Below are 25,755 nucleotides of genomic sequence, written 5' to 3' on the forward strand. Positions count from 1 at the left end.
CTCCTAGAGATGAACGTACTTTGGTGCGAAAAGTGCAAATCAATCCCAGAACAACAGCAAAGGACCTTGTGAAGATGCTGGAGGAAACAGGTACAAAAGTGTCTATATCCACAGTAAAACGAGTCCTATATCGACTTAACCACTCAGCAAGGAATAAGCCACTGCTCCAAATCCGCCATAAAAAAGCCAGACTACAGTTTTGTTGTTGTTGTTATCTTACCAGGTAAATTGACTGAGAACACATTCTCATTTACAGCAACAACCTGGGAAATAGTTACAGGGGAGAGGAGGGGGATGAATGAGCCAATTGCAAACTGGGGATTATTAGGTGACCATGATTGTTTGAGGGCCAGATTGGGAATTTAGCCAGGAAACCAGGGTTAACACCCCTACTCTTACAATAAATGCCATGGGATCTTTAATGACCTCAGAGAGTCAGGACTTCCGTATAACATCCCATCCGAAAGACAGCACACTACACAGGGCACTGCCCTGGGGCATTGGGATATTTTTTAGATCAGAGGAAAGAGTGGCTCCTACTGGCCCTCCAACACCACTTCCAGCAGCATCTGGAAGTCCTTCTTCTTAGTTGTCCGGTCTCCAATGAGCTTTGTTCAGAACTTGTTCTTAGCTCGTGTGGATAGTCAGAGTCTGAACCCCTTTTATACGGACAGCTGCAGCCTGTTCATTTTCAGGTATAGTCTGTTGAGTTTATCTTCTTCACCCCGTGTTGGTTCAACGTTTCAACCATTTCCCACATGTAGCTAACGCTCCACGCTTCGCTGGTCTTGTAGGTGAGGTTATCTTCTCATCTAGTGTTGAGGTTGAGAGTTTCAGAGTTTGTAATCATTTCAACGTGTGGACCACAGTCTCACGCCTTCTGGTATGGTATGTTAATTCTTACCCAGTCCTTTTAAGCACTCTGGTCGAAAAGGGCGGTTTCATCACGCTGACAAGCTCTCTGACCTCATTTGCTACTTAATGGGCAACGTATCATCAAAACTATGATCTCGTTAGAAAACTAAAATCACATTCCTACACAACGTAAAGGATATAAATCTGACATAAACAGTGGGAAAGTTACAATATATTTTCGTTATAACATGTTTAAACAATTTTTTATGACATTAATGTTACATTAATGTTACATAGACCATCCCTCATCATTCCCCACATCCAGATGTTTAGAAATATTGTCCCAGTGTTCACTTCTGGACGATAGAGTTTTGGGTGGCAAAATGTCTCTGTAACAAAGCAACATTCAAATCACCACGCCTGAAGACCAAAAATAGTTCCCTGCTGCATACAATTTACGATTGGCGTGCGGTGTCATAAAACCCACACATCATACCTACTCCCTTCTGCGGGTGAGAGGGCTCTGGTGGACGTTGATCCATTGTAACCTGTTCTTTGGATCCTCACAGGAGAGTCATGACACCATGTCAGATGCTTCTCTCGTTTTGTTATCGTTCCATGTTTTGTTATTATTAAACTCACTAACTGCACCTGCTTCCTGACTCCCTACGTCTATGTTACATAGGCGCATAACGAGTTTGCTTGTTGGAACTGCACAGGGGAAGTCTAGTTAAACCAAACTTCTAATCCATTCTCCTCCGTTACTATGGGCCCTGCATGTTGTGCAGTAATGTGTGTCTAATATGGGGAATGTCTTTATCACACACACACAAACACATTTCCCTGGGTGCTGTGGAATGATATTTGTCTGTTATGGGGCTGTCTGCATCACCGCTCAGGGCCACAATTACTGTAACTAAGAAGAGGAAGGAGGGATGGGTGAGAGGATCGAGGGATAGATAGATCTCCTGAACATCTCTAAAACTAAGAACATTGTATTTAGTACAAATCATTCCCTAAGTTCTAGACCTCAGCTGAATCTGGTAATGAATGGTGTGTCTGTTGAACAAGTTGAGGAGACTAAATTACTGGGTGTTACCTTAGATTGTAAACTGTCATGGTCAAAACATATAGATTCAATGGTTGTAAAGATGGGGAGAGGACTGTCCGTAATAAAGAGATGGTCTGCTTTTTTGACACCACACTCCACAAAGCAAGTCCTGCAGGATCTAGTTTTGCCTTATCTTGATTCATGTCCAGCCATATGGTTAAGTGCTGTTAAAAAAGACCTGGTTAATCTGCAGCTGGACCAGAACAGAGTGGCATATCTTCCTTGTAGTCAGAGGGCTAATATAAATACTATGCATGCCAGTCTCTTTGGCTAAGAGTTGAAGAGAGACTGACTAGATCACTTCTTCTTTTTATAAGAAACATTCATGTGCTGAAAATTCCAAATAGTTTCCATAGTCAATTTACGCACAGCTCTGACACACACAAACTTACCCCACCAGACATGCCACCAGGGGTCTTTTCATAGTCCCCAAATCCAAGAAAGCATACACTAAAAATCTTTTAAAATTTAACCTTTATTTAACTAGGCAAGTCAGTTAAGAACAAATTCTTATTTACAATGATGGCCTACCAGGAAACAGTTAGTTAACTGCCGTATTCAAGGGCAGAATGACAGATTTTGACATTGTCAGCTCGGGGATTTGATCCTGCAACCTTTCAGTTACTGGCCCCACGCTCTAACCACTAAGCTACACACTAAAATTAAGCAATGCAGGTGATCAAAGCAATATATTTTTCTCTCAGTGTCTCCCACTACAGCTATCCATATTGGTCATGCAAATAACTCGATAAAGACTCCAGTCCATTGAAGTAATATTATTGACATTAGACTTTCTTTTCTTTCCCTATGGGCGATGTTAGCTCTATGAATAATCAGCTTTACCTCCCTATGGGCGATGTTAGCTCTATGAATAATCAGCTTTACCTCCCTATGGGCGATGTTAGCTCTATGAATAATCAGCTTTACCTCCCTATGGGTGATAGCTCTATGAATAATCAGCTTTACCTCCCTATGGGCGATGTTAGCTCTATGAATAATCAGCTTTACCTCCCTATGGGCGATGTTAGCTCTATGAATAATCAGCTTTACCTCCCTATGGGTGATGTTAGCTCTATGAATAATCAGCTTTACCTCCCTATGGGCGATGTTAGCTCTATGAATAATCAGCTTTACCTCCCTATGGGCGATGTTAGCTCTATGAATAATCAGCTTTACCTCCCTATGGGTGATAGCTCTATGAATAATCAGCTTTACCTCCCTATGGGCGATGTTAGCTCTATGAATAATCAGCTTTACCTCCCTATGGGCGATGTTAGCTCTATGAATAATCAGCTTTACCTCCCTATGGGCGATGTTAGCTCTATGAATAATCAGCTTTACCTCCCTATGGGTGATAGCTCTATGAATAATCAGCTTTACCTCCCTATGGGCGATGTTAGCTCTATGAATAATCAGCTTTACCTCCCTATGGGCGATGTTAGCTCTATGAATAATCAGCTTTCCCTCCCTATGGGCGATGTTAGCTCTATGAATAATCAGCTTTACCTCCCTATGGGTGATGTTAGCTCTATGAATAATCAGCTTTCCCTCCCTATGGGTGATGTTAGCTCTATGAATAATCAGCTTTACCTCCCTATGGGCGATGTTAGCTCTACACAGTAAATCATACCACCATAGGCAGTATGTTCAGACCAGATCTATCCATCCATCCAGATCATTATTATTTTGGGGTATTTTATAAGGTTCCCCATTAGCTGTTGCAACAGCTGCAGCTACTTTTCCTGTTGTCCACACAGAACATGAAACATCACATAATACAGAACATTAATAGACAAGAACAGCTCAATGAGAGAACTTCAAACATTTAAAAACATCACACACAGCCTACATATTAATACATACACACAGAATATCTCGGTCAAATAGAGGAGAGGCGTTGTGCCATGAGGTGTTGCTTCATCTGTTTTTGAGCAATATGAGATGGAAGGGAGTTCCTTGCAATAATGGCTCTATATAACTGGGGTGGCAGGTAGCCTAGTGGTTACCTGCCACCCAGCCTCACATGTCCTCAACTGGCAGCTTCATTAAATAGTACCCGCAAAACACTAGTCTCAATGTCAACAGTGAAGAGGCGACTCCGGGATGCTGGCCTTCTAGGCAGAGTTCCTCTGTCCAGTGTCTGTGTTCTTTTGTCCATTTTAATTTTAATTTTTTTGGGCCAGTCTGAGATATGGCTTTTTCTTTGCAACTCTGCCTAGAAGGCCAGCATCTCGAAGTTGCCTCTTCATTGTTGACGTTGAGACTGGTGTTTTGCGGGTACTATTTAATGAAGCTGCCAGTTGAGGACTTGTGAGGCATCTGTTTCTCAAACTAGACACTTTAATGTACTTGTCCTCTTGCTCAGTTGTGCGCCGGGGCCTCCCACTCCTCTTTCTATTCTGGTTAGAGCCAGTTTGCGCTGTTCTGTGAAGGGAGTAGTACACAGCATTGTACGAGACCTTCAGTTTCTTGGAAATTTCTCGCAAGGAATAGCCTTAATTTCTCAGAACAAGAATAGACTGACGAGTTTCAGAAGAAAGGTCCTTGTTTCGGGCCATTTTGAGCCTGTAATCGACCAAACATCGACCGGTCCCTGGTTGTTCTTTGCTTAGTGTGCCCAGGTACAACCTCTATGTTGTGAGTGGCTACCTGGTTGATCTTGTCTCAAAGATTAAGCCATGCAAGTCTAAGTACACACGGCCGGTACAGTGCAACTGCGAATGGCTCATTAAATCAGACTCAACTAGTCTAAAGAAGGCCAGTTTTATTGCTTCTTTAATCAGGACAACAGTTTTCAGCTGTGCTAACATAATTGCAAAAGGGTTTTCTAATGATCAATTAGCCTTTCAAAATGATGTACTTGGATTAGCTAACCCAACGTGCCATTGGAACACAGGAGTGACGATTGCTGATAATGAGCCTCTGTACCCCTATGTAGATATTCCCTGAAAAATCAGCCGTTTCCAGCTACAATAGTCATTTACAACATCTACACTGTATTTCTGATCAATTTTATGTTATTTTAATGGACAAAAATGTGCTTTTCTTTCAAAAACAAGGACATTTCTAGGTGACCCCAAACTTTTGAATGGTAGTGTATGTGGTGGTATCTAACACATCATTGGTTGATCAATTCCACGGCTCGTTGCTCGATTGCGTTTAACTGGGCTGCGGTCAGTATGACAGAACGCTGTTCAACTTTTAAAGGCCATGTTTCACATTAGCACCCAGCCAAACAATAAAGTGTAGAGCATATAGCTATGTTTCAATCTGATATGTCACCTTTTTTTGGGGGGTGGAAATTGGAGATAAAATCGATTATATACTGCTATGCCGCAAGTGAAGCATAAAAAGACACAAAAAGAAAAAAATGTAACATTGTCCTTGCTTGAAGTAGAAACAGGTGACCAGTTTTGGAACACTGAGCCATTGACTGCCTGGCTATACCAGGTGGCTGTGTTACGGATTTCTTTTGTCAATAAGGCACCGGACTACAGCCATATTGTTTTGAACCTAGAAAAAGACCAAGAGCCCGAAGCATGCAAGAAGGAGTCGACCGGGCCAGAAAATCATGGTAAGCTAATGTTACTGAGTGAGCATCAAGCAAGCTAGCTTGGCTACAACTGATAAAAGTCCATTTGGCTAGCTTGCTGCGTTTTTATAGCCAGACTCTGTTTTACACTTAGCTAGCTATATAATGAATTAAACTGCAATTATCATAAACCATTGTTATCTAGATAACTAGATCATTTATTAAGCAATAGAGTGGATACTTAATTTATGTGGTTGTCATTTAGTTAGCTAGCTACCAAGGCTAATTATCGACATCATCCATCTTTGAAGCATTTTGGTTGCAAAATCACAGGCATCTAAACTGGCAGCTAGTTAATTAGACTACAGTCAAACAGGGAGAAGCATGATGTTGTCATGATGGAATGTCACCTATGTGAAGCTAGCCACTATACATATTAGCTTTTCGCCTTAGTAAATGTTAGTGAGATGAGAGGTGGTACAATAATATAAATAATAGTTAAAGCTAGCTATAAATTCACATGCATGCCATATAAATTGCCGTAGCCGTTATCACAAAATGGCATGCGTACTTTTAATCAGCTCTATTGTTGTCATTTACAGACATGAATGTGAAGTAGACAAAATTAAACACTAATCCTAAATACAGGTGCCATTTTAATTTGGTTAATCTCTGTCGTCTGATCTCTTGGAGCCTGGTGGAGATGCAACTATACTACAAGGCATGACATTTCTCTGCATCCAGGTTGCTACCAGCAGAAACACAGAGCATTCCAGGTCAGCAAGTCATAATATTATTTTTCTTTTACATTACAGGAGGCCCTGGGAGGTAGGGAGCACAGACAGAACAATGAGACATATTTCACCGATGTATACTTGTGAAGCATCTGCTTGGCGTTTCCACTCGCTACCAAATATTGTAGGGAGCGGAAACACAATGGCCGGCAGTGGGAGAAGATGGAACGAGGTGGATTTTGTCCGACATTCTAATTTTCTCATCGATGAAACATTTGATCTCAATACAGTTTTCTGTTCACAAAACCAGAATCTGTTACGAACGGAGTGGATTGTTTTTTTAATGTTTAAAAAAAAAACTTTACCCTTTGCCAGGGTGGTCCAAGGAGCACAGAGCAGTCAGCTACAGTCATAATAGTATAGTTGATGCATTGTGTAAATGTCCACTGTGGCAGTCTGCCTGTGCCTGTATCCAGGGACCACTGGTTGGATTTACTACACTCACTCAAACTCTCTCCTCCCTGTTGTGGCTCCCAGAGTTTTATCATAACTAACATGTGTCCATCCTTCTGTCCCCCCACTGACTAACACCTCTAGGGCAGGGGTAGGCGACCCTGGTCCTGGAGGGACGCAGATTTAACCAGGTGTGTTGAATTTATACAATCACTCAACTGATTTGCTCAGTTGGTCCGGGCTGCATTCAGTACTTAACGTAATAGAATGTTCAATTGAATAGACGGTGCTGTACTGAGTGACCAGTTGAAGACGGTGCTGTACTGAGTGACCAGTTGAAGACGGTGCAGTACTGAGTGACCAGTTGAAGACGGTGCTGTACTGAATGACCAGTTGAAGACGGTGCAGTACTGAGTGACCAGTTGAAGGCGGTGCTGTACTGAGTGACCAGTTGAAGACGGTACTGTACTGAGTGACCAGTTGAAGACGGTGCAGTACTGAGTGACCAGTTGAAGACGGTGCAGTACTGAGTGACCAGTTGAAGACGGTGCTGTACTGAATGACCAGTTGAAGACGGTGCAGTACTGAGTGACCAGTTGAAGACGGTGCTGTACTGAGTGACCAGTTGAAGACGGTGCTGTACTGAGTGACCAGTTGAAGACGGTGCTGTACTGAGTGACCAGTTGAAGGCGGTGCTGTACTGAGTGACCAGTTGAAGACGGTGCTGTACTGAGTGACCAGTTGAAGGCGGTGCTGTACTGAGTGACCAGTTGAAGACGGTGCTGTACTGAGTGACCAGTTGAAGACGGTGCTGTACTGAGTGACCAGTTGAAGACGGTGCTGTACTGAGTGACCAGTTGAAGACGGTGCAGTACTGAGTGACCAGTTAAAAACGGGGAAATGTTCAAAATTCACCGCTTCCTATTAAATACGTAATTCGTTGCTTCAAGCCACACCCAATGAACGGAGCAAACATATCTAAAAAAAAAAGACTGTTCAAGAACGTTTTGGGGGAAAAAAGTTTTGTTCAGTACAAACCATTCAAGCGAACTGAACGCACTACTGGTTTAGGGCCTAGTTTGGACAAAATCCTGCAGTACAGGTTACACTTCCAAGAACAGGGTTGCCTACCCTTGCTCTAGGGTCTTGTGGTGAAACAACGGCTGTGAAAGGTATTGGGGAAACAGCTTTCTTCCAGGGACCATATCACAACGTGTCTCAGAGTAAGGATAGCAATCTAGGATAACCTCCCCTTGCCAATATAATTGGACTCACTGTGAAGGCAAAATCCTCAAAATCAATACTCCTACTCTAAGATTCTTCCTGAATATGGGCCCTGGCATGTCAGCAATGTCACTTCCCCTGAAATGCAACAACATGAATAAGAGTTAGCTCAGTCAGTCAGTAACTAACCACTAATGTAAATGTGCAAAAAGCTAATCAGACAAATTATATGAAGACAACACAGCCTATTTACAGTGAAATTAGGAGGGGCATCTTTCAGTCACCAACACAGCAATAAACAGTGAACAAAGTAGCTTGACAAACTGTTGAGTAATCTTTAGCTAGCTAGTCTTTAAAATATAGATACCAATTAATTATATGGCAAGTTATTTTCTAGAAACCTAGCTACAGTGGTGAACTCTGATGGTGGGAGTAAGCGAACGCTGGCTAGCTTTACCCCAACACTTTGAAGATAGCTGGCTAGTTAATGGTATTTGTATCAACTTTACTAATCAGACGAATAGCTAGCAAATATATTTGATCACATATGTTCCCTTGTAGCAGCTAGCTGATCCAATTTTAGACGCATGTCACCACACTGAAAAGCTGATAATCTGAATATTCGTTGTTTTCAGCAGCGGCCAGCACGGCCAAAGTCACTTATGTCAAACTAGCCACAATAACGTTTAGACACATTAGTGGAATTTGCGGTTCGCCTTCAAAATAAAAGTCCGGCATTGAAACTGATGCAAATGGTTACAAATAGTGGAATCATGCCATGTTTAGACTAGATAATGCTGAACAAGTTTGGAATGTTTTTATATAAATTCAACAAAAGACAATAATTCATTAATTTGACAAAAAATGACAAATTAGTTGAAATCGCAATGTGGATGTATTAGACTTCATAATTGCATTGGAGGCATGCACTGTATGCACTGTACAGTCTAACCTATGGATTGTGGATCAATTCAAATGGGGTATCAGCCTATTCAGTGACACCCACAGAACACAACTGTAAAGAGTTTACACACATATTAGCATCGTAGCTTTTATTGCAGGACTTTGACTTTTGGGAAATCACCTCCCCCGGCAGTCCATTGTGTGCACAGTGGTGTCATTTACCAGTGTGTCATTTACCAGTGGTGTCATTTCACAGTGGTGTCATTTCACAGTGGTTTCATTTACCAGTGGTTTCATTTCCAAGTGGTGTCATTTAACAGTGGTGTCATTTAACAGTGGTGTCATTTAACAGTGGTGTCATTTCCCAGTGGTGTCATTTCCCAGTGGTGTCATTTCACAGTGGTGTCATTTCACAGTGGTGTCATTTCACAGTGGTGTCATTTCACAGTGGTGTCATTTCACAGTGGTGTCATTCCACATTGGTGTCATTTCACAGTGGTGTCATTTCACATTGGTGTCATTTCACAGTGGTGTCATTTCACAGTGGTGTCATTTCCCAGTGGTGTCATTTCCCAGTGGTGTCATTTCCCAGTGGTGTCATTTCACAGTGGTGTCATTTACCAGTGGTTTCATTTCCAAGTGGTGTCATTTAACAGTGGTGTCATTTAACAGTGGTGTCATTTCCCAGTGGTGTCATTTCCCAGTGGTGTCATTTCCCAGTGGTGTCATTTCCCAGTGGTGTCATTTCACAGTGGTGTCATTTCACAGTGGTGTCATTCCACATTGGTGTCATTTCACAGTGGTGTCATTTAACAGTGGTGTCATTTCACAGTGGTGTCATTCCACATTGGTGTCATTTCACAGTGGTGTCATTTCACAGTGGTGTCATTTCACATTGGTGTCATTTCACAGTGGTGTCATTTCACAGTGGTGTCATTTCACAGTGGTGTCATTTCACAGTGGTGTCAAAGTCCTGCAATAAGAACTAACTGTGGTGTGGGGGCTGTGCTTTGGCAAAGTGGGTGGGGTTATATCCTTCCTGTTTGGCCCTGTCCGGGGGTTTCTTCTGATGGGGCCACAGTGTCTCCTGACCCCTCCTGTCTCAGCCTCCAGTATTTATGCTGCAGTAGTTTATGTGTCGGGGGGCTAGGGTCAGTTGGTTATACCTGGAGTACTTCTCCTATCTTATCCAGTGTCCTGTGTGAATTTAAGTATGCTCTCTCTAATTCTCTCGTTCTCTCTTTCTTTCTCTCTCTCTGAGAACCTGAGCCCTAGGACCATACGTCACGGCAAACCGGGCATGATGACTCCTTGCTGTCCCCAGTCCGCCTGGCCTTGCTGCTATTCCAGTTTCAGCTGTTCTGCCTGCGGTTATGGAACCCCTACCTGTCCCAGACCTGCTGTTTTCAACTCTTAATGATCGGCTATGAAAAGCCAACTGATATTTATTCCTGATTATTATTTGACCATGCTTGTCATTTATGAACATTTTGAAAATCTTGGCTCTCTCTAATTCTCTCCTTCTCTCTTTCTTTCTCTCTCTCGGAGGACCTGAGCCCTAGGACCATACGTCACGGCAAACCGGGCATGATGACTCCTTGCTGTCCCCAGTCCACCTGGCCTTGCTGCTATTCCAGTTTCAACTGTTCTGCCTGCGGTTATGGAACCGCCACCTGTCCCAGACCTGCTATTTTCAACTCTTAATGATCGGCTATGAAAAGCCAACTGAAAATTATTCATGATTATTATTTGACCATGCTTGTCACTTATGAACATTTTGAACATCTTGGCATAGTTCTGTTATAATCTCCACCCGGCACAGCCAGAAGAGGACTGGCCACCCCTCATAGCCTGGTTCCTCTCTAGGTTTCTTCCTAGGTTTTGGCCTTTCTAGGGAGTTTTTCCTAGCCACCGTGCTTCTACACCTGCATTGCTTGTTGTTTGGGGTTTTAGGCTGGGTTTCTGTACAGCACTTCGAGATATTAGCTGATGTACGAAGGGCTATATAAATACACTTGATTTGATTTGATTTGAATAGTCTTGCAACATCCCAGACAACTCCCATAACTTAATTAAATGTTCTGGGAACCTTTAAAGAACTTAGACCAGTTGTTCTGTCAACATCCTTACAACATTATTGGAACCTGTGCAACCTAACTTAAACATTGTGTGACTGTCATCACAACTGTACAGTTTTTGTGTTTTGGGAACCTATCTCTTGTCATATACCCACAATGTTCCCACAACCTAAAGAAACATTGTGGGAACCTTAATGAACAGACAAACTGTGTTCTGGGAACGTTATTGTAACGTCAGCTGAATGCTTTTTTGAACCCTAAAATAACATTGCAGAATCATCCGCACAACTGAACAGTTTTAGTTTTTTGGTAACATGTCTTTTGTGATGTCCCCATAATGTTCTCACCAGACTGTCCCCATAATGTTCTCACCAGACTGTCCCCATAATGTTCTCACCAGACTGTCCCCATAATGTTCTCACCAGACTGTCCCCATAATGTTCTCACCAGACTGTCCCCATAATGTTCTCACCAGACTGTTCCCACAACCTAATGAAACATTTTGGGAATCTTTAAAGAACAGATTAAATGTTTTCTTGCAACTTCCTTGCAACATCAAGCAAATGTTTTATGCAAACATTCTATAATCATCAGCATGACTTGATAGTTTTTGTGTTATGATAACATTTGCTGCGACCTAACGAATGTTCTGGGAACGTTTACAGAACCAATTTTGATTTGCTGGGCCCACTGTAACAAAATAATGCACAATTTTGTTTATTTCGGATCCAATACCCGGAGCTTTGACGACAAGGACCCAGTGAAAACCAACATGTATTATAAAAAATGGTTGTTTTTGTCGTCACAGTGTTGTTGTTTTGTTTTTGTTGTCACGTCATTAGGCTTGTGATTTTTTATTCACAGGGAATTGTAAAACAGTCATGCTGACTCACAGAGAGATAGGGGTGGGAGAGAGATAGAGAGAGCGGGGAGAGAGAGAGACAGAGCGAGAGAGAGACAGAGCGAGAGAGAGACAGAGAGATACATGAGAGAGAGACAGAGAGATACATGAGAGAGAGAGAGACAGAGAGATACATGAGAGAGAGAGAGACAGAGAGATACATGAGAGAGAGAGAGACAGAGAGATACATGAGAGAGAGAGAGACAGAGAGATACATGAGAGAGAGAGAGACAGAGAGATACATGAGAGAGAGAGAGACAGAGAGATACATGAGAGAGAGAGAGACAGAGAGATACATGAGAGAGAGAGAGACAGAGAGATACATGAGAGAGAGAGAGACAGAGAGATACATGAGAGAGAGAGAGACAGAGAGATACATGAGAGAGAGAGAGACAGAGAGATACATGAGAGAGAGAGAGACAGAGAGATACATGAGAGAGAGAGAGACAGAGAGATACATGAGAGAGAGAGAGACAGAGAGATACATGAGAGAGAGAGAGACAGAGAGATACATGAGAGAGAGAGAGACAGAGAGATACATGAGAGAGAGAGAGATCTCTATGTCAAGGACTTTTGTCTCTCACGTTCTGACCTCTGTTCGACAGTCTCCTCATATTTAGTTTGAACGAAAGTATTTGCCAAATCTTCTGAACTGAATGATTAATATTTCATATTAGCAAAAATAGCTGCGAGGGAATTGAAGAGAATCAATTTATAGTGGAAAATATCACCAGCTGTTGGCAATTGTCTCCGTCCCTTGAGTTTCACATTCGTATTCAACATCAAAGAATGTTTTTTTCTCACAATGTGGTATAATAGACGAAACCAAGAGATACATTCAAGGGACAAATCACAATTGTTTGATCTTATCTAGAGCTTTAACGTACCATTTTCATCTCATTGAGCCTTAACCCAACATACTGTAAGCTGTATTTTCTCACATTTTACAGATCAATTAACATTTGAAAACACAGACATAAGGAGAGCTCACAATGTGTCTGAGACACTGACAGCTGTGTGTGTGTGTGTGTGTGTGTGTGTGTGTGTGTGTGTGTGTGTGTGTGTGTGTGTGTGTGTGTGTGTGTGTGTGTGTGTGTGTGTGTGTGTGTGTGTGTGTGTGTGTGTGTGTGTGTGTGTGTGTGTGTGTGTGTGTGTGTGTGTGTGTGTGTGTGTGTGTGTGTACGTGTACGTGACTATATTGAGTTGCACCCCCCCACCCCTTTTTCCCTCAGAACAGCCTCAATTTGTCGGGGCATGGACTCTAATAGGTCTCTAAAGCGTTCCACAGGGATCCTGGGTCATGTTGAACCCAATGCTTCCCACAGTTGTGTCACGTTGGCTGGATGTCCTTTGGGTGGTGGACCATTCTTGATACACACTGGAAATTGTTGAGTGTGAAAACTCAGTAGCGTTGCAGTTCTTGACACAAACCCGGTGCACCTGGCACCTACTACCATACCCCGTTCAAAGGCATATTTTGTCTTGCCCATTTACCCTCTGAATGGCACCCATAAACAATTCATGTCTCAATTGTCTCAAGGCTTAAACATACTTCTTTATTTAACCTGTCAGCTCCCCTTCATCTACACTGATTGAAATAGATTTAACACGTGACATCCATGAGGGATCATAGCTTTCACCTGGATTCACCTGGTCAGTCTGTGTCATGGAGAGAGCAGGTGTCCTTAATGTTTTGTATACTCAGTGTACAGTGAGCTCGAAAAGTATTGGGACATGTTGTTGTTGTTTTTGGCTCTGTACTCCAGCACTTTGGATGTGAAATGATACACTGACTATGAGGTTAAAGTGCCGACTGTCAGCTTTGATTTGAGGGTATTTTCATCCAAATCGGGTGAACCGTTTAGAAATGACAGCAATTTTTTGTACATAGTCCCTCCATTTTAGGGGACCCAAAAGTATCGGGACAAATTCACTTTTGTGTGTATTAAATCCTAAGAGTCTATTGCCGCACCCGTGCATCAATTTAAGTAACTTCGCCATCAAAATCCGCTGTCTCAATCCACTGCATCCTCCTTTGTCGGCCTTTCGCCTCTGTGGTGGAAGGTGGCAAGGCTACGACGGTGTTAGTCAGAACACGAGACAACCCGAAACCCCGGTCTTCTCACAAAAACATCTCTATCATCTGAACGATATGGCCTGTAAAACTCATATGATCACTCAGTGGTCAAAGGGGAGACTCTCTCACACACACAACGATGTTCTCCGTTTTGCTCATCGGAAGGTTAACCCCTACAAACGAATGGAACAACCAAACAATAAGGGGTTAAATATGTGTTCATAAAACTAACTATTTTCGGAGCTTTCTTATGCCTCCTAGATGTAGGTGAGACAATTCAAAACCTTATTCCTTTTTTTAAAAAATTGCCATTTATGACCGTGTTATTCAATGTGTTTCTATGAGCTATCGTAGTAAAGGCCAAATTCAATATTTTGTTCAAATAATAAAATAAAATAAATGTATACCTAAAGGGGGTAAACAGCTAAATGATCCATGGTATGACCATCTTTAAACAACTCCATATGTTATCTTTGTGGCATGCCCCCCCACAGACTTTTAGAGATGAAAGTAGTCGCAAATTTAGCATCTGATCCCATATTCCTAGAACAGAATGATTACATCAAGCGTGTGACTCTACAGACTTATTGGATGCATTTGCTGTTTGTTTTGGTTTCAAATAATTTTGTGCCCAATAGAAATGAATGGTAAATCATGTATTGTGTCACTTTTATTGTAAATAAGAATATAATATGTTTCTAAACACTTGTACATTCATGTGGATGCTACCATTATTACGGATAGTCCTGAATGAATCGTGAATAATGATGAGAGAGAACGTTACAGATGCACAAATATCATAATCCCCAAGATATTTTTTGTGTGCGTCTAACTTTCTCACTCATCATTGTTCTCGATTCATTCGGGACCATCCGTAATCATGGTAGTATCCACATTCATCTAAATGTGTTCTATTCTTATTTACAATAAAAGTGACTCTAAAATGACACAATACCTGATTTACCATTCATTTCTATTGGTCACACAATAATCTGAAACACAACCAAAACAAACAGCAAATGCATCCAATGAGTCTGTAGAGTCACACGCTTGATGTAATCATTGTGTTTTAGGAATATGGGACCAAATACTACGCTTTTGACTACTTTAATACACATACGTGAATTAATTCCAACTTTTGGTCCCCTAAAATGGGGGGGGGGGACTATGTATAAAAAGTGTTGTAATTTCTAAACGGTTCACTCTATGGAGGAAAATACACTCAAATTTTAAAGCTGACAGTCGGCACTTAAAACCTCAGAGTCAGTGTATCATTTCAAGTCCAAAGTGCTGGAGTACAGAGCCAAAAACAACAACAACACTTGTCACTGTCCACTGTATGGAGGCGTATACATCATTCTCTGTGGGCGTTGTCTTCAGGGATCTACTCACACATCGGACTGTGGCGATCATCAAATTACACTGGGTTATTTAAAGATGCTAGAGCTTTGACTGACAATGGTCTGACTGTCACAATGTGGTGATCAAATGATCAGAGTACTGTAAATTGATCAAAGTACTGTAAATTGACCAAAGTACTGTAAATTGACCAAAGTACTGTAAATTGATCAAAGTACTGTAAATTGATCAAAGTACTGTAAATTGATCAAGGTACTGTAAATTGACCAAAGTACTGTACATTGATCAAAGTACTGTAAATTGTGACAGTTAAAAAAAAAATATATATCTAGGTCCATATCTGGTGACATATTTCAGAAAAAAGGTTTGATTGAGTAAAACTTATACAGTAGCCTAATTAACCAATAAAAAAGTTTACTTGTATAAGGTTATCAATAATACAAGCTAGGTAATGGGAATGGGAACATTACATACATCTATGTTGGGAGTAATACATAGATGTGTCTCAGTTAAAAATGAAATGTGTTCTCTAGAACATATTGATATCAGAATAGCAATTGGCTGAGATCGGGAATCGACATGAAATCGAACTCAGAAGCAGGAGACTGCACCCCGCCTGCACCCCTTGTCGTTGATTGAATGGTTTCAGCACCACTGAGTATTGAACAGCTCGACAGCGTTCCGCACCACTCCGCCCAGTCGTCCTCAATCAGACAGCACCGACTTGAGTTTCTTATTCGCTCATAGTTTCAACAGAGACGATCCACGAAGGGGATAAAACCAACTGTCACTAGTTCACCTAAAATCCAAGTCTTGAATACTTCCCCGATAGAAAATGATGTGTGAAGGTTTAGATGCGACAGAAAACGTGAAAACAGCTTCCATAGACTAAACAGATTCCCTATCATAGCCAGTATTCGTTCACTAACAACATGCTCTGGGAACGGGATGATACACTAGGAGAGCCGGTTGAGGAATTTAAGAAAAGCTAAAAACAGAAGGCTGTGGTCTTTGACTGCGTTAAAGATGTAGCCTACATAATGAAAATATCAATCAATTCGTGAGATATATGTGGGATCCTGCAATAAGCATTTCGTCACTTTAAAGTTTGCAGTCTCCGGTCCAGTGTGTCGAGGCTTAACATCCGAACGGGATCCACTACTTGATTCTACTGTTGAGTCTACCGTTCTCTCCGAATATTCAGGAGAATCAAACGCGAGTTATGCCAACATTCTCTCTAAAATCACTATAAAACAATCATGTTCTTGCCTCACTGATATTGTGAATGGTTCATATTATTTTGAATATTTTCAGACACAGTTATTGCAGGCAACGCCAAAGAAAACGAATATCATAACATGCAATGTGTGTAGGCTAATTGAGGAGACCCATTCATTTGAGGCTATGTGAATAAAGGTGAAAATAGGTACAAAATCGCAGATCCTGAAGCAAAGACACTGAAACATGCAGAGACCTCGCGTGGAATGGCAAGAAATTAGGAGGGGAAACTCACCATTGACGGATATAATCCGAAGACCGTGATTGAAAGCACCGGGTACAGGACACTCAACAGAACACGCATTCTGTCTGTCTGGAGGAAGTTACACTTTTCTCGCTTATTCACGCAGAGCCCTCGTTGCGGGACTGCGTCAGCGTCGCTGCCGGTGTAGGCTATGCCCGCCACTGTTCAGAGCGCTACAACAGAAGAAAACGGATAGATCCACGATCATTCCCACCCACAGCTCCGTGGACTCTGGCGTGAAGCCAATACAGAAAGTGCTGCCTGGTCTGATTAAAACTGACACCGTAGATACAAGTTTCTGCCAGGGGACGAGACAGACTTACGAGACTATAGGGGAGTCACACAACAGATGTGGCATCATGTGTTGTGTGTCCTGGGTGTTGGGCAGAAATGTTTGTCGATCAGTTCCAAGACCTGCCACTCCCCACGCAGTGCCGGGAGAAAAGGCAACAGAACTGACAACAGTTACAAACGCACACCTCCCACTGGGAAAGGATAGGACTTAGAGCTTTAATTACCAGATCACGACACCACTTGTACACATTTACATTGACACATAAAATGCGCTTTAATTGTTAACGAATAAAGGTGCGTGACAAACTGTACTGGATGTACAGTAATACACCATATTGAAATGCATGGAACCTATGAAATATGAAGTGGTAAATAATCATTTCTTGGCGTTACAATTTTTACAATGTGCCACTTCAGGATGGACATGTGCAGTGCATCAATTGACTATGCAATGCAGGGCACATGCCACACTAAGTTAACATCCATTTACTACTATGAAAACAAGCTGATATTGTTTTGAATCCCAGTCAAGCAAACCCCCGTAATTTGCAGCATTGCTGCCAGGAGTGGGATTGACAGTAGAATGACAGAAATGATAATGTGATGACTTCTTGGTGCCTACAGTACCAGGGTTAGACCTCATCTACAGTACCAGGGTTAGACCTCATCTTCAGTACCAGGGTTAGACCTCATCTACAGAACCATAGACCTCATCTATAGTACCATATACCTCATATTCAGTACCAGGGTTAGACCTCATATTCAGTACCAGGGTTAGCCCTCATCTACAGTACCAGGGTTAGACCTCATCTACAGAACCATAGACCTCATCTATAGTACCATAGACCTCATCTACAGTACCATAGACCTCATCTACAGTACCATAGACCTCATCTACAGTACCAGGGTTAGACCTCATCTACAGAACCATAGACCTCATCTACAGTACCAGGGTTAGACCTCATCTACAGTACCATAGACCTCATCTACAGTACCAGGGTTAGACCTCATCTACAGAACCATAGACCTCATCTACAGTACCAGGGTTAGACCTCATCTACAGAACCAGGGTTAGACCTCATCTACAGTACCAGAGTTAGACCTCATCTACAGTACCAGAGTTAGACCTCATCTAAAGTACCATAGACCTCATCTACAGTACCAGGGTTAGACCTCATCTACAGTACCATAGACCTCATCTACAGAACCAGAGTTAGACCTCATCTAAAGTACCATAGACCTCATCTACAGAACCAGGGTTAGACCTCATCTACAGTACCAGGGTTAGACCTCATCTACAGTACCAGGGTTAGACCTCATCTACAGTACCAGAGTTAGACCTCATCTACAGAACCATAGACCTCATCTACAGTACCAGAGTTAGACCTCATCTAAAGTACCATAGACCTCATCTACAGTACCAGGGTTAGACCTCATCTACAGTACCATAGACCTCATCTACAGTACCAGGGTTAGACCTCATCTACAGTACCATAGACCTCATCTACAGAACCAGGGTTAGACCTCATCTACAGTACCAGAGTTAGACCTCATCTAAAGTACCATAGACCTCATCTACAGAACCAGGGTTAGACCTAATCTACAGTACCAGGGTTAGACCTCATCTACAGAACCAGGGATAGACCTCATCTACAGTACCAGAGTTAGACCTCATCTACAGTACCATAGACCTCATCTACAGTACCAGGGTTAGACCTCATCTACAGAACCATAGACCTCATCTACAGTACCAGAGTTAGACCTCATCTACAGAACCATAGACCTCATCTACAGAACCAGGGTTAGACCTTATCTACAGTACCAGGGTTAGACCTCATCTACAGTACCAGGGTTAGACCTCATCTACAGAACCATAGACCTCATCTACAGAACCATAGACCTCATCTACAGAACCAGGCTTAGACCTCATCTACAGAACCATAGACCGCATCTACAGTACCAGGGTTAGACCTCATCTACAGTACCATAGACCTCATCTACAGAACCAGTGTTAGACCTTATCTACAGTACCAGGGTTAGACCTCATCTACAGTACCAGGGTTAGACCTCATCTACAGTACCATAGACCTCATCTACAGTACCAGGGTTAGACCTCATCTACAGTACCAGGGTTAGACCTCATCTACAGTACCAGGGTTAGACCTCATCTACAGTACCATAGACCTCATCTACAGAACCAGGGTTAGACCTAATCTACAGTACCAGGGTTAGACCTCATCTACAGTACCAAGGTTAGACCTCATCTAAAGTACCATAGACCTCATCTACAGTACCAGGGTTAGACCTCATCTACAGTACCATAGACCTCATCTACAGTACCAGGGTTAGACCTCATCTACAGTACCATATACCTCATCTACAGAACCAGGGTTAGACCTCATCTACAGTACCAGGGTTAGACCTCATCTACAGTACCAGGGTTAGACCTCATCTACAGAACCATAGACCTCATCTACAGAACCATAGACCTCATCTACAGAACCATAGACCTCATCTACAGTACCATAGACCTCATCTACAGTACCATAGACCTCATCTACAGTACCAGGGTTAGACCTCATCTACAGTACCAGGGTTAGACCTCATCTACAGTACCAGAGTTAGACCTCATCTACAGTACCAGGGTTAGACCTCATCTACAGTACCAGGGTTAGACCTCATCTACAGTACCAGGGTTAGACCTCATCTACAGTACCAGGGTTAGACCTCATCTACAGAACCAGAGTTAGACCTCATCTAAAGTACCATAGACCTCATCTACAGTACCATAGACCTCATCTACAGTACCAGGGTTAGACCTCATCTACAGAACCATAGACCTCATCTACAGTACCAGGGTTAGACCTCATCTACAGTACCATAGACCTCATCTACAGAACCAGGGTTAGACCTCATCTAAAGTACCATAGACCTCATCTACAGTACCAGGGTTAGACCTCATCTACAGTACCATAGACCTCATCTACAGTACCAGGGTTAGACCTCATCTACAGAACCATAGACCTCATCTACAGTACCAGGGTTAGACCTCATCTACAGAACCATAGACCTCATCTACAGTACCAGGGTTAGACCTCATCTACAGTACCAGGGTTAGACCTCATCTACAGTACCAGGGTTAGACCTCATCTAAAGTACCATAGACCTCATCTACAGTACCATAGACCTCATATTCAGTACCAGAGTTAGACCTCATCTACAGTACCATAGACCTCATCTACAGTACCAGGGTTAGACCTCATCTACAGAACCATAGACCTCATCTACAGTACCAGGGTTAGACCTCATCTACAGTACCATAGACCTCATCTACAGTACCAGGGTTAGACCTCATCTACAGAACCATAGACCTCATCTACAGTACCAGGGTTAGACCTCATCTACAGTACCATAGACCTCATCTACAGAACCAGGGTTAGACCTCATCTAAAGTACCATAGACCTCATCTACAGTACCAGGGTTAGACCTCATCTACAGTACCATAGACCTCATCTACAGTACCAGGGTTAGACCTCATCTACAGTACCAGGGTTAGACCTCATCTACAGTACATTATACCTAAAATTCAGTACCAGGGTTAGACCTCATCTACAGTACCATAGACCTCATCTACAGTACCAGGGTTAGACCTCATCTACAGTACCAGGGTTAGACCTCATCTACAGTAACATATACCTCATCTACAGAACCAGGGTTAGACCTCATCTACAGTACCATAGACCTCATCTACAGTACCAGGGTTAGACCTCATCTACAGTACCAGGGTTAGACCTCATCTACAGTAACATAGACCTCATCTACAGAACCAGGGTTAGACCTCATCTACAGAACCAGGGTTAGACCTCATCTACAGTACCAGGGTTAGACCTCATCTTCAGTACCAGGGTTAGACCTCATCTAAAGTACCATAGACCTCATCTACAGTACCAGGGTTAGACCTCATCTACAGTACCAGGGTTAGACCTCATCTACAGAACCAGGGTTAGACCTCATCTACAGTACCAGGGTTAGACCTCATCTACAGAACCAGGGTTAGACCTCATCTACAGTACCAGGGTTAGACCTCATCTACAGAACCATAGACCTCATCTACAGAACCATAGACCGCATCTACAGTACCAGGGTTAGACCTCATCTACAGTACCATAGACCTCATCTACAGAACCAGGGTTAGACCTCATCTACAGTACCATAGACCTCATCTACAGTACCATAGACCTCATCTACAGTACCAGGGTTAGACCTCATCTACAGAACCATAGACCTCATCTACAGAACCAGGGTTAGACCTCATCTACAGTACCAGGGTTAGACCTCATCTACAGAACCATAGACCTCATCTACAGAACCAGGGTTAGACCTCATCTACAGTACCAGGGTTAGACCTCATCTACAGTACCAGGGTTAGACCTCATCTACAGTACCATAGACCTCATCTTCAGTACCAGGGTTAGACCTCATCTACAGAACCAGGCTTAGACCTCATCTACAGTACCATAGACCTCATCTACAGAACCAGGCTTAGACCTCATCTACAGAACCAGGGTTAGACCTCATCTACAGAACCAGGGTTAGACCGCATCTACAGTACCATAGACCTCATCTACAGAACCATAGACCTCATCTACAGAACCAGGGTTAGACCTCATCTCACAGTTTAGGGTTAGGGTTACCAGACTGAGTGTTGTATAGGGTTAGGGTTACCAGACTGGGTGTTGTATAGGGTTACCAGACTGAGTGTTGTATAAGGTTACCAGACAGAGTGTTGTATAGGGTTACCAGACTGAGTGTTGTATAGGGTTACCAGACTGGGTGTTGTATAGGGTTACAAGACTGGGTGTTGTATAGGGTTAGGGTTACCAGACTGGGTGTTGTATAGGGTTACCAGACTGAGTGTTGTATAGGGTTACCAGACAGAGTGTTGTATAGGGTTACCAGACTGAGTGTTGTATAGGGTTACCAGACTGGGTGTTGTATAGGGTTACCAGACTGGGTGTTGTATAGGGTTACCAGACTGGGTGTTGTATAGGGTTACCAGACTGGGTGTTGTATAGGGTTACCAGACTGGGTGTTGTATAGGGTTACCAGACTGGGTGTTGTATAGGGTTACCAGACTGGGTGTTGTATAGGGTTACCAGACTGGGTGTTGTATAGGGTTACCAGACTGGGTGTTGTATAGGGTTACCAGACTGAGTGTTGTATAGGGTTACCAGACAGAGTGTTGTATAGGGTTACCAGACAGAGTGTTGTATAGGGTTACAAGACAGAGTGTTGTATAGGGTTACCAGACTGGGTGTTGTATAGGGTTAGGGTTACCAGACTGGGTGTTGTATAGGGTTACCAGACTGGGTGTTGTATAGGGTTACCAGACTGGGTGTTGTATAGGGTTACCAGACTGGGTGTTGTATAGGGTTACCAGACAGAGTGTTGTATAGGGTTACCAGACTGGGTGTTGTATAGGGTTACCAGACTGGGTGTTGTATAGGGTTAGGGTTACCAGACTGGGTGTTGTATAGGGTTACCAGACTGGGTGTTGTATAGGGTTAGGGTTACCAGACTGGGTGTTGTATAGGGTTACCAGACTGGGTGTTGTATAGGGTTACCAGACTGGGTGTTGTATAGGGTTAGGGTTACCAGACTGGGTGTTGTATAGGGTTACCAGACTGGGTGTTGTATAGGGTTACCAGACTGGGTGTTGTATAGGGTTACCAGACTGGATGTTGTATAGGGTTACCAGACTGGGTGTTGTATAGGGTTACCAGACTGGGTGTTGTATAGGGTTACCAGACTGAGTGATGTATAGGGTTACCAGACTGGGTGTTGTATAGGGTTACCAGACTGGGTGTTGTATAGGGTTACCAGACTGGGTGTTGTATAGGGTTACCAGACTGGGTGTTGTATAGGGTTACCAGACAGAGTGTTGTATAGGGTTACCAGACTGGGTGTTGTATAGGGTTACCAGACTGGGTGTTGTATAGGGTTAGGGTTACCAGACTGGGTGTTGTATAGGGTTACCAGACTGGGTGTTGTATAGGGTTAGGGTTACCAGACTGGGTGTTGTATAGGGTTACCAGACTGGGTGTTGTATAGGGTTACCAGACTGGGTGTTGTATAGGGTTAGGGTTACCAGACTGGGTGTTGTATAGGGTTACCAGACTGGGTGTTGTATAGGGTTACCAGACTGGGTGTTGTATAGGGTTACCAGACTGGGTGTTGTATAGGGTTACCAGACTGGGTGTTGTATAGGGTTACCAGACTGGGTGTTGTATAGGGTTACCAGACTGAGTGTTGTATAGGGTTACCAGACTGGGTGTTGTATAGGGTTACCAGACTGGGTGTTGTATAGGGTTAGGGTTACCAGACTGGGTGTTGTATAGGGTTACCAGACTGGGTGTTGTATTGGGTTACCAGACTGGGTGTTGTATAGGGTTACCAGACTGGGTGTTGTATAGGGTTACCAGACTGGGTGTTGTATAGGGTTACCAGACTGGGTGTTGTATAGGGTTACCAGACTGGTTGTTGTATAGGGTTAGGGTTACCAGACTGGGTGTTGTATAGGGTTACCAGACTGGGTGTTGTATAGGGTTACCCGACTGGGTGTTGTATAGGGTTACCAGACTGGGTGTTGTATAGGGTTACCAGACTGGGTGTTGTATAGGGTTACCAGACTGGGTGTTGTATAGGGTTACCAGACTGGGTGTTGTATAGGGTTACCAGACTGGGTGTTGTATAGGGTTACCAGACTGGGTGTTGTATTGGGTTACCAGACTGGGTGTTGTATAGGGTTACCAGACTGGGTGTTGTATAGGGTTACCAGACTGGGTGTTGTATTGGGTTACCAGACTGGGTGTTGTATAGGGTTAGGGTTACCAGACTGGGTGTTGTATAGGGTTACCAGACTGGGTGTTGTATAGGGTTACCAGACTGGGTGTTGTATAGAGTTACCAGACTGGGTGTTGTATAGGGTTACCAGACTGGGTGTTGTATAGGGTTACCAGACTGGGTGTTGTATAGGGTTACCAGACTGGGTGTTGTATTGGGTTACCAGACTGGGTGTTGTATAGGGTTACCAGACTGGGTGTTGTATAGGGTTACCAGACTGGGTGTTGTATTGGGTTACCAGACTGGGTGTTGTATAGGGTTACCAGACTGGGTGTTGTATAGGGTTACCAGACTGGGTGTTGTATAGGGTTACCAGACTGGGTGTTGTATTGGGTTACCAGACTGGGTGTTGTATAGGGTTACCAGACTGGGTGTTGTATAGGGTTACCAGACTGGGTGTTGTATAGGGTTACCAGACTGGGTGTTGTATAGGGTTAGGGTTACCAGACTGGGTGTTGTATAGGGTTAGGGTTACCAGACTGAGTGTTGTATAGGGTTACCAGACTGGGTGTTGTATAGGGTTACCAGACTGGGTGTTGTATAGGGTTAGGGTTACCAGACTGGGTGTTGTATAGGGTTACCAGACTGGGTGTTGTATAGGGTTACCAGACTGAGTGTTGTATAGGGTTACCAGACTGGGTGTTGTATAGGGTTACCAGACTGGGTGTTGTATAGGGTTAGGGTTACCAGACTGGGTGTTGTATAGGGTTACCAGACTGGGTGTTGTATAGGGTTAGGGTTACCAGACAGAGTGTTCTATAGGGTTACCAGACTGAGTGTTGTATAGGGTTACCAGACTGGGTGTTGTATAGGGTTACCAGACTGGGTGTTGTATAGGGTTAGGGTTACCAGACTGGGTGTTGTATAGGGTTACCAGACTGGGTGTTGTATAGGGTTACCAGACTGAGTGTTGTATAGGGTTACCAGACTGGGTGTTGTATAGGGTTACCAGACTGGGTGTTGTATAGGGTTACCAGACTGGGTGTTGTATAGGGTTACCAGAATGGGTGTTGTATAGGGTTACCAGACTGGGTGTTGTATAGGGTTACCAGACTGGGTGTTGTATAGGGTTACCAGACTGGGTGTTGTATAGGGTTACCAGACTGAGTGTTGTATAGGGTTACCAGACTGAGTGTTGTATAGGGTTACCAGACTGGGTGTTGTATAGGGTTACCAGACTGGGTGTTGTATAGGGTTACCAGACTGGGTGTTGTATATGGTTACCAGACTGGGTGTTGTATAGGGTTACCAGACTGGGTGTTGTATAGGGTTACCAGACTGGGTGTTGTATAGGGTTACCAGACTGGGTGTTGTATAGGGTTACCAGACTGGGTGTTGTATAGGGTTACCAGACTGGGTGTTGTATAGGGTTACCAGACTGGGTGTTGTATAGGGTTACCAGACTGGGTGTTGTATAGGGTTACCAGACTGAGTGTTGTATAGGGTTACCAGACTGGGTGTTGTACAGGGTTACCAGACTGGGTGTTGTATAGGGTTACCAGACTGGGTGTTGTATAGGGTTACCAGACTGGGTGTTGTATAGGGTTACCAGACTGGGTGTTGTATAGGGTTACCAGACTGGGTGTTGTATAGGGTTACCAGACTGAGTGTTGTATAGGGTTACCAGACTGGGTGTTGTACAGGGTTACCAGACTGGGTGTTGTATAGGGTTACCAGACTGGGTGTTGTAAAGGGTTACCAGACTGGGTGTTGTATAGGGTTACCAGACTGGGTGTTGTATAGGGTTACCAGACTGGGTGTTGTACAGGGTTACCAGACTGGGTGTTGTATAGGGTTACCAGACTGGG

The 25,755-nt window shown here is 43.3% G+C and overlaps 1 protein-coding gene across 1 annotated transcript in view; it reads right to left on the reverse strand.

Annotated features, from left to right (window-relative positions):
- LOC139531497 (noelin-3-like) overlaps positions 1 to 16,933 on the reverse strand; it is a 39,737-nt gene extending 22,804 nt beyond the window's left edge. Inside the window, exon 1 of the mRNA XM_071327990.1 lies at positions 16,741 to 16,933. Within this exon, the coding sequence (XP_071184091.1) occupies positions 16,741 to 16,809 (69 nt within the window). The 5' untranslated portion in view covers positions 16,810 to 16,933. The remainder of the gene's footprint in view (positions 1 to 16,740) is intronic.
- Positions 16,934 to 25,755: the final 8,822 nt, after the last annotated feature.

This window comes from Salvelinus alpinus, chromosome 10 (genome assembly GCF_045679555.1).
Source record: "Salvelinus alpinus chromosome 10, SLU_Salpinus.1, whole genome shotgun sequence".
Lineage (NCBI taxonomy): Eukaryota > Metazoa > Chordata > Actinopteri > Salmoniformes > Salmonidae > Salvelinus > Salvelinus alpinus.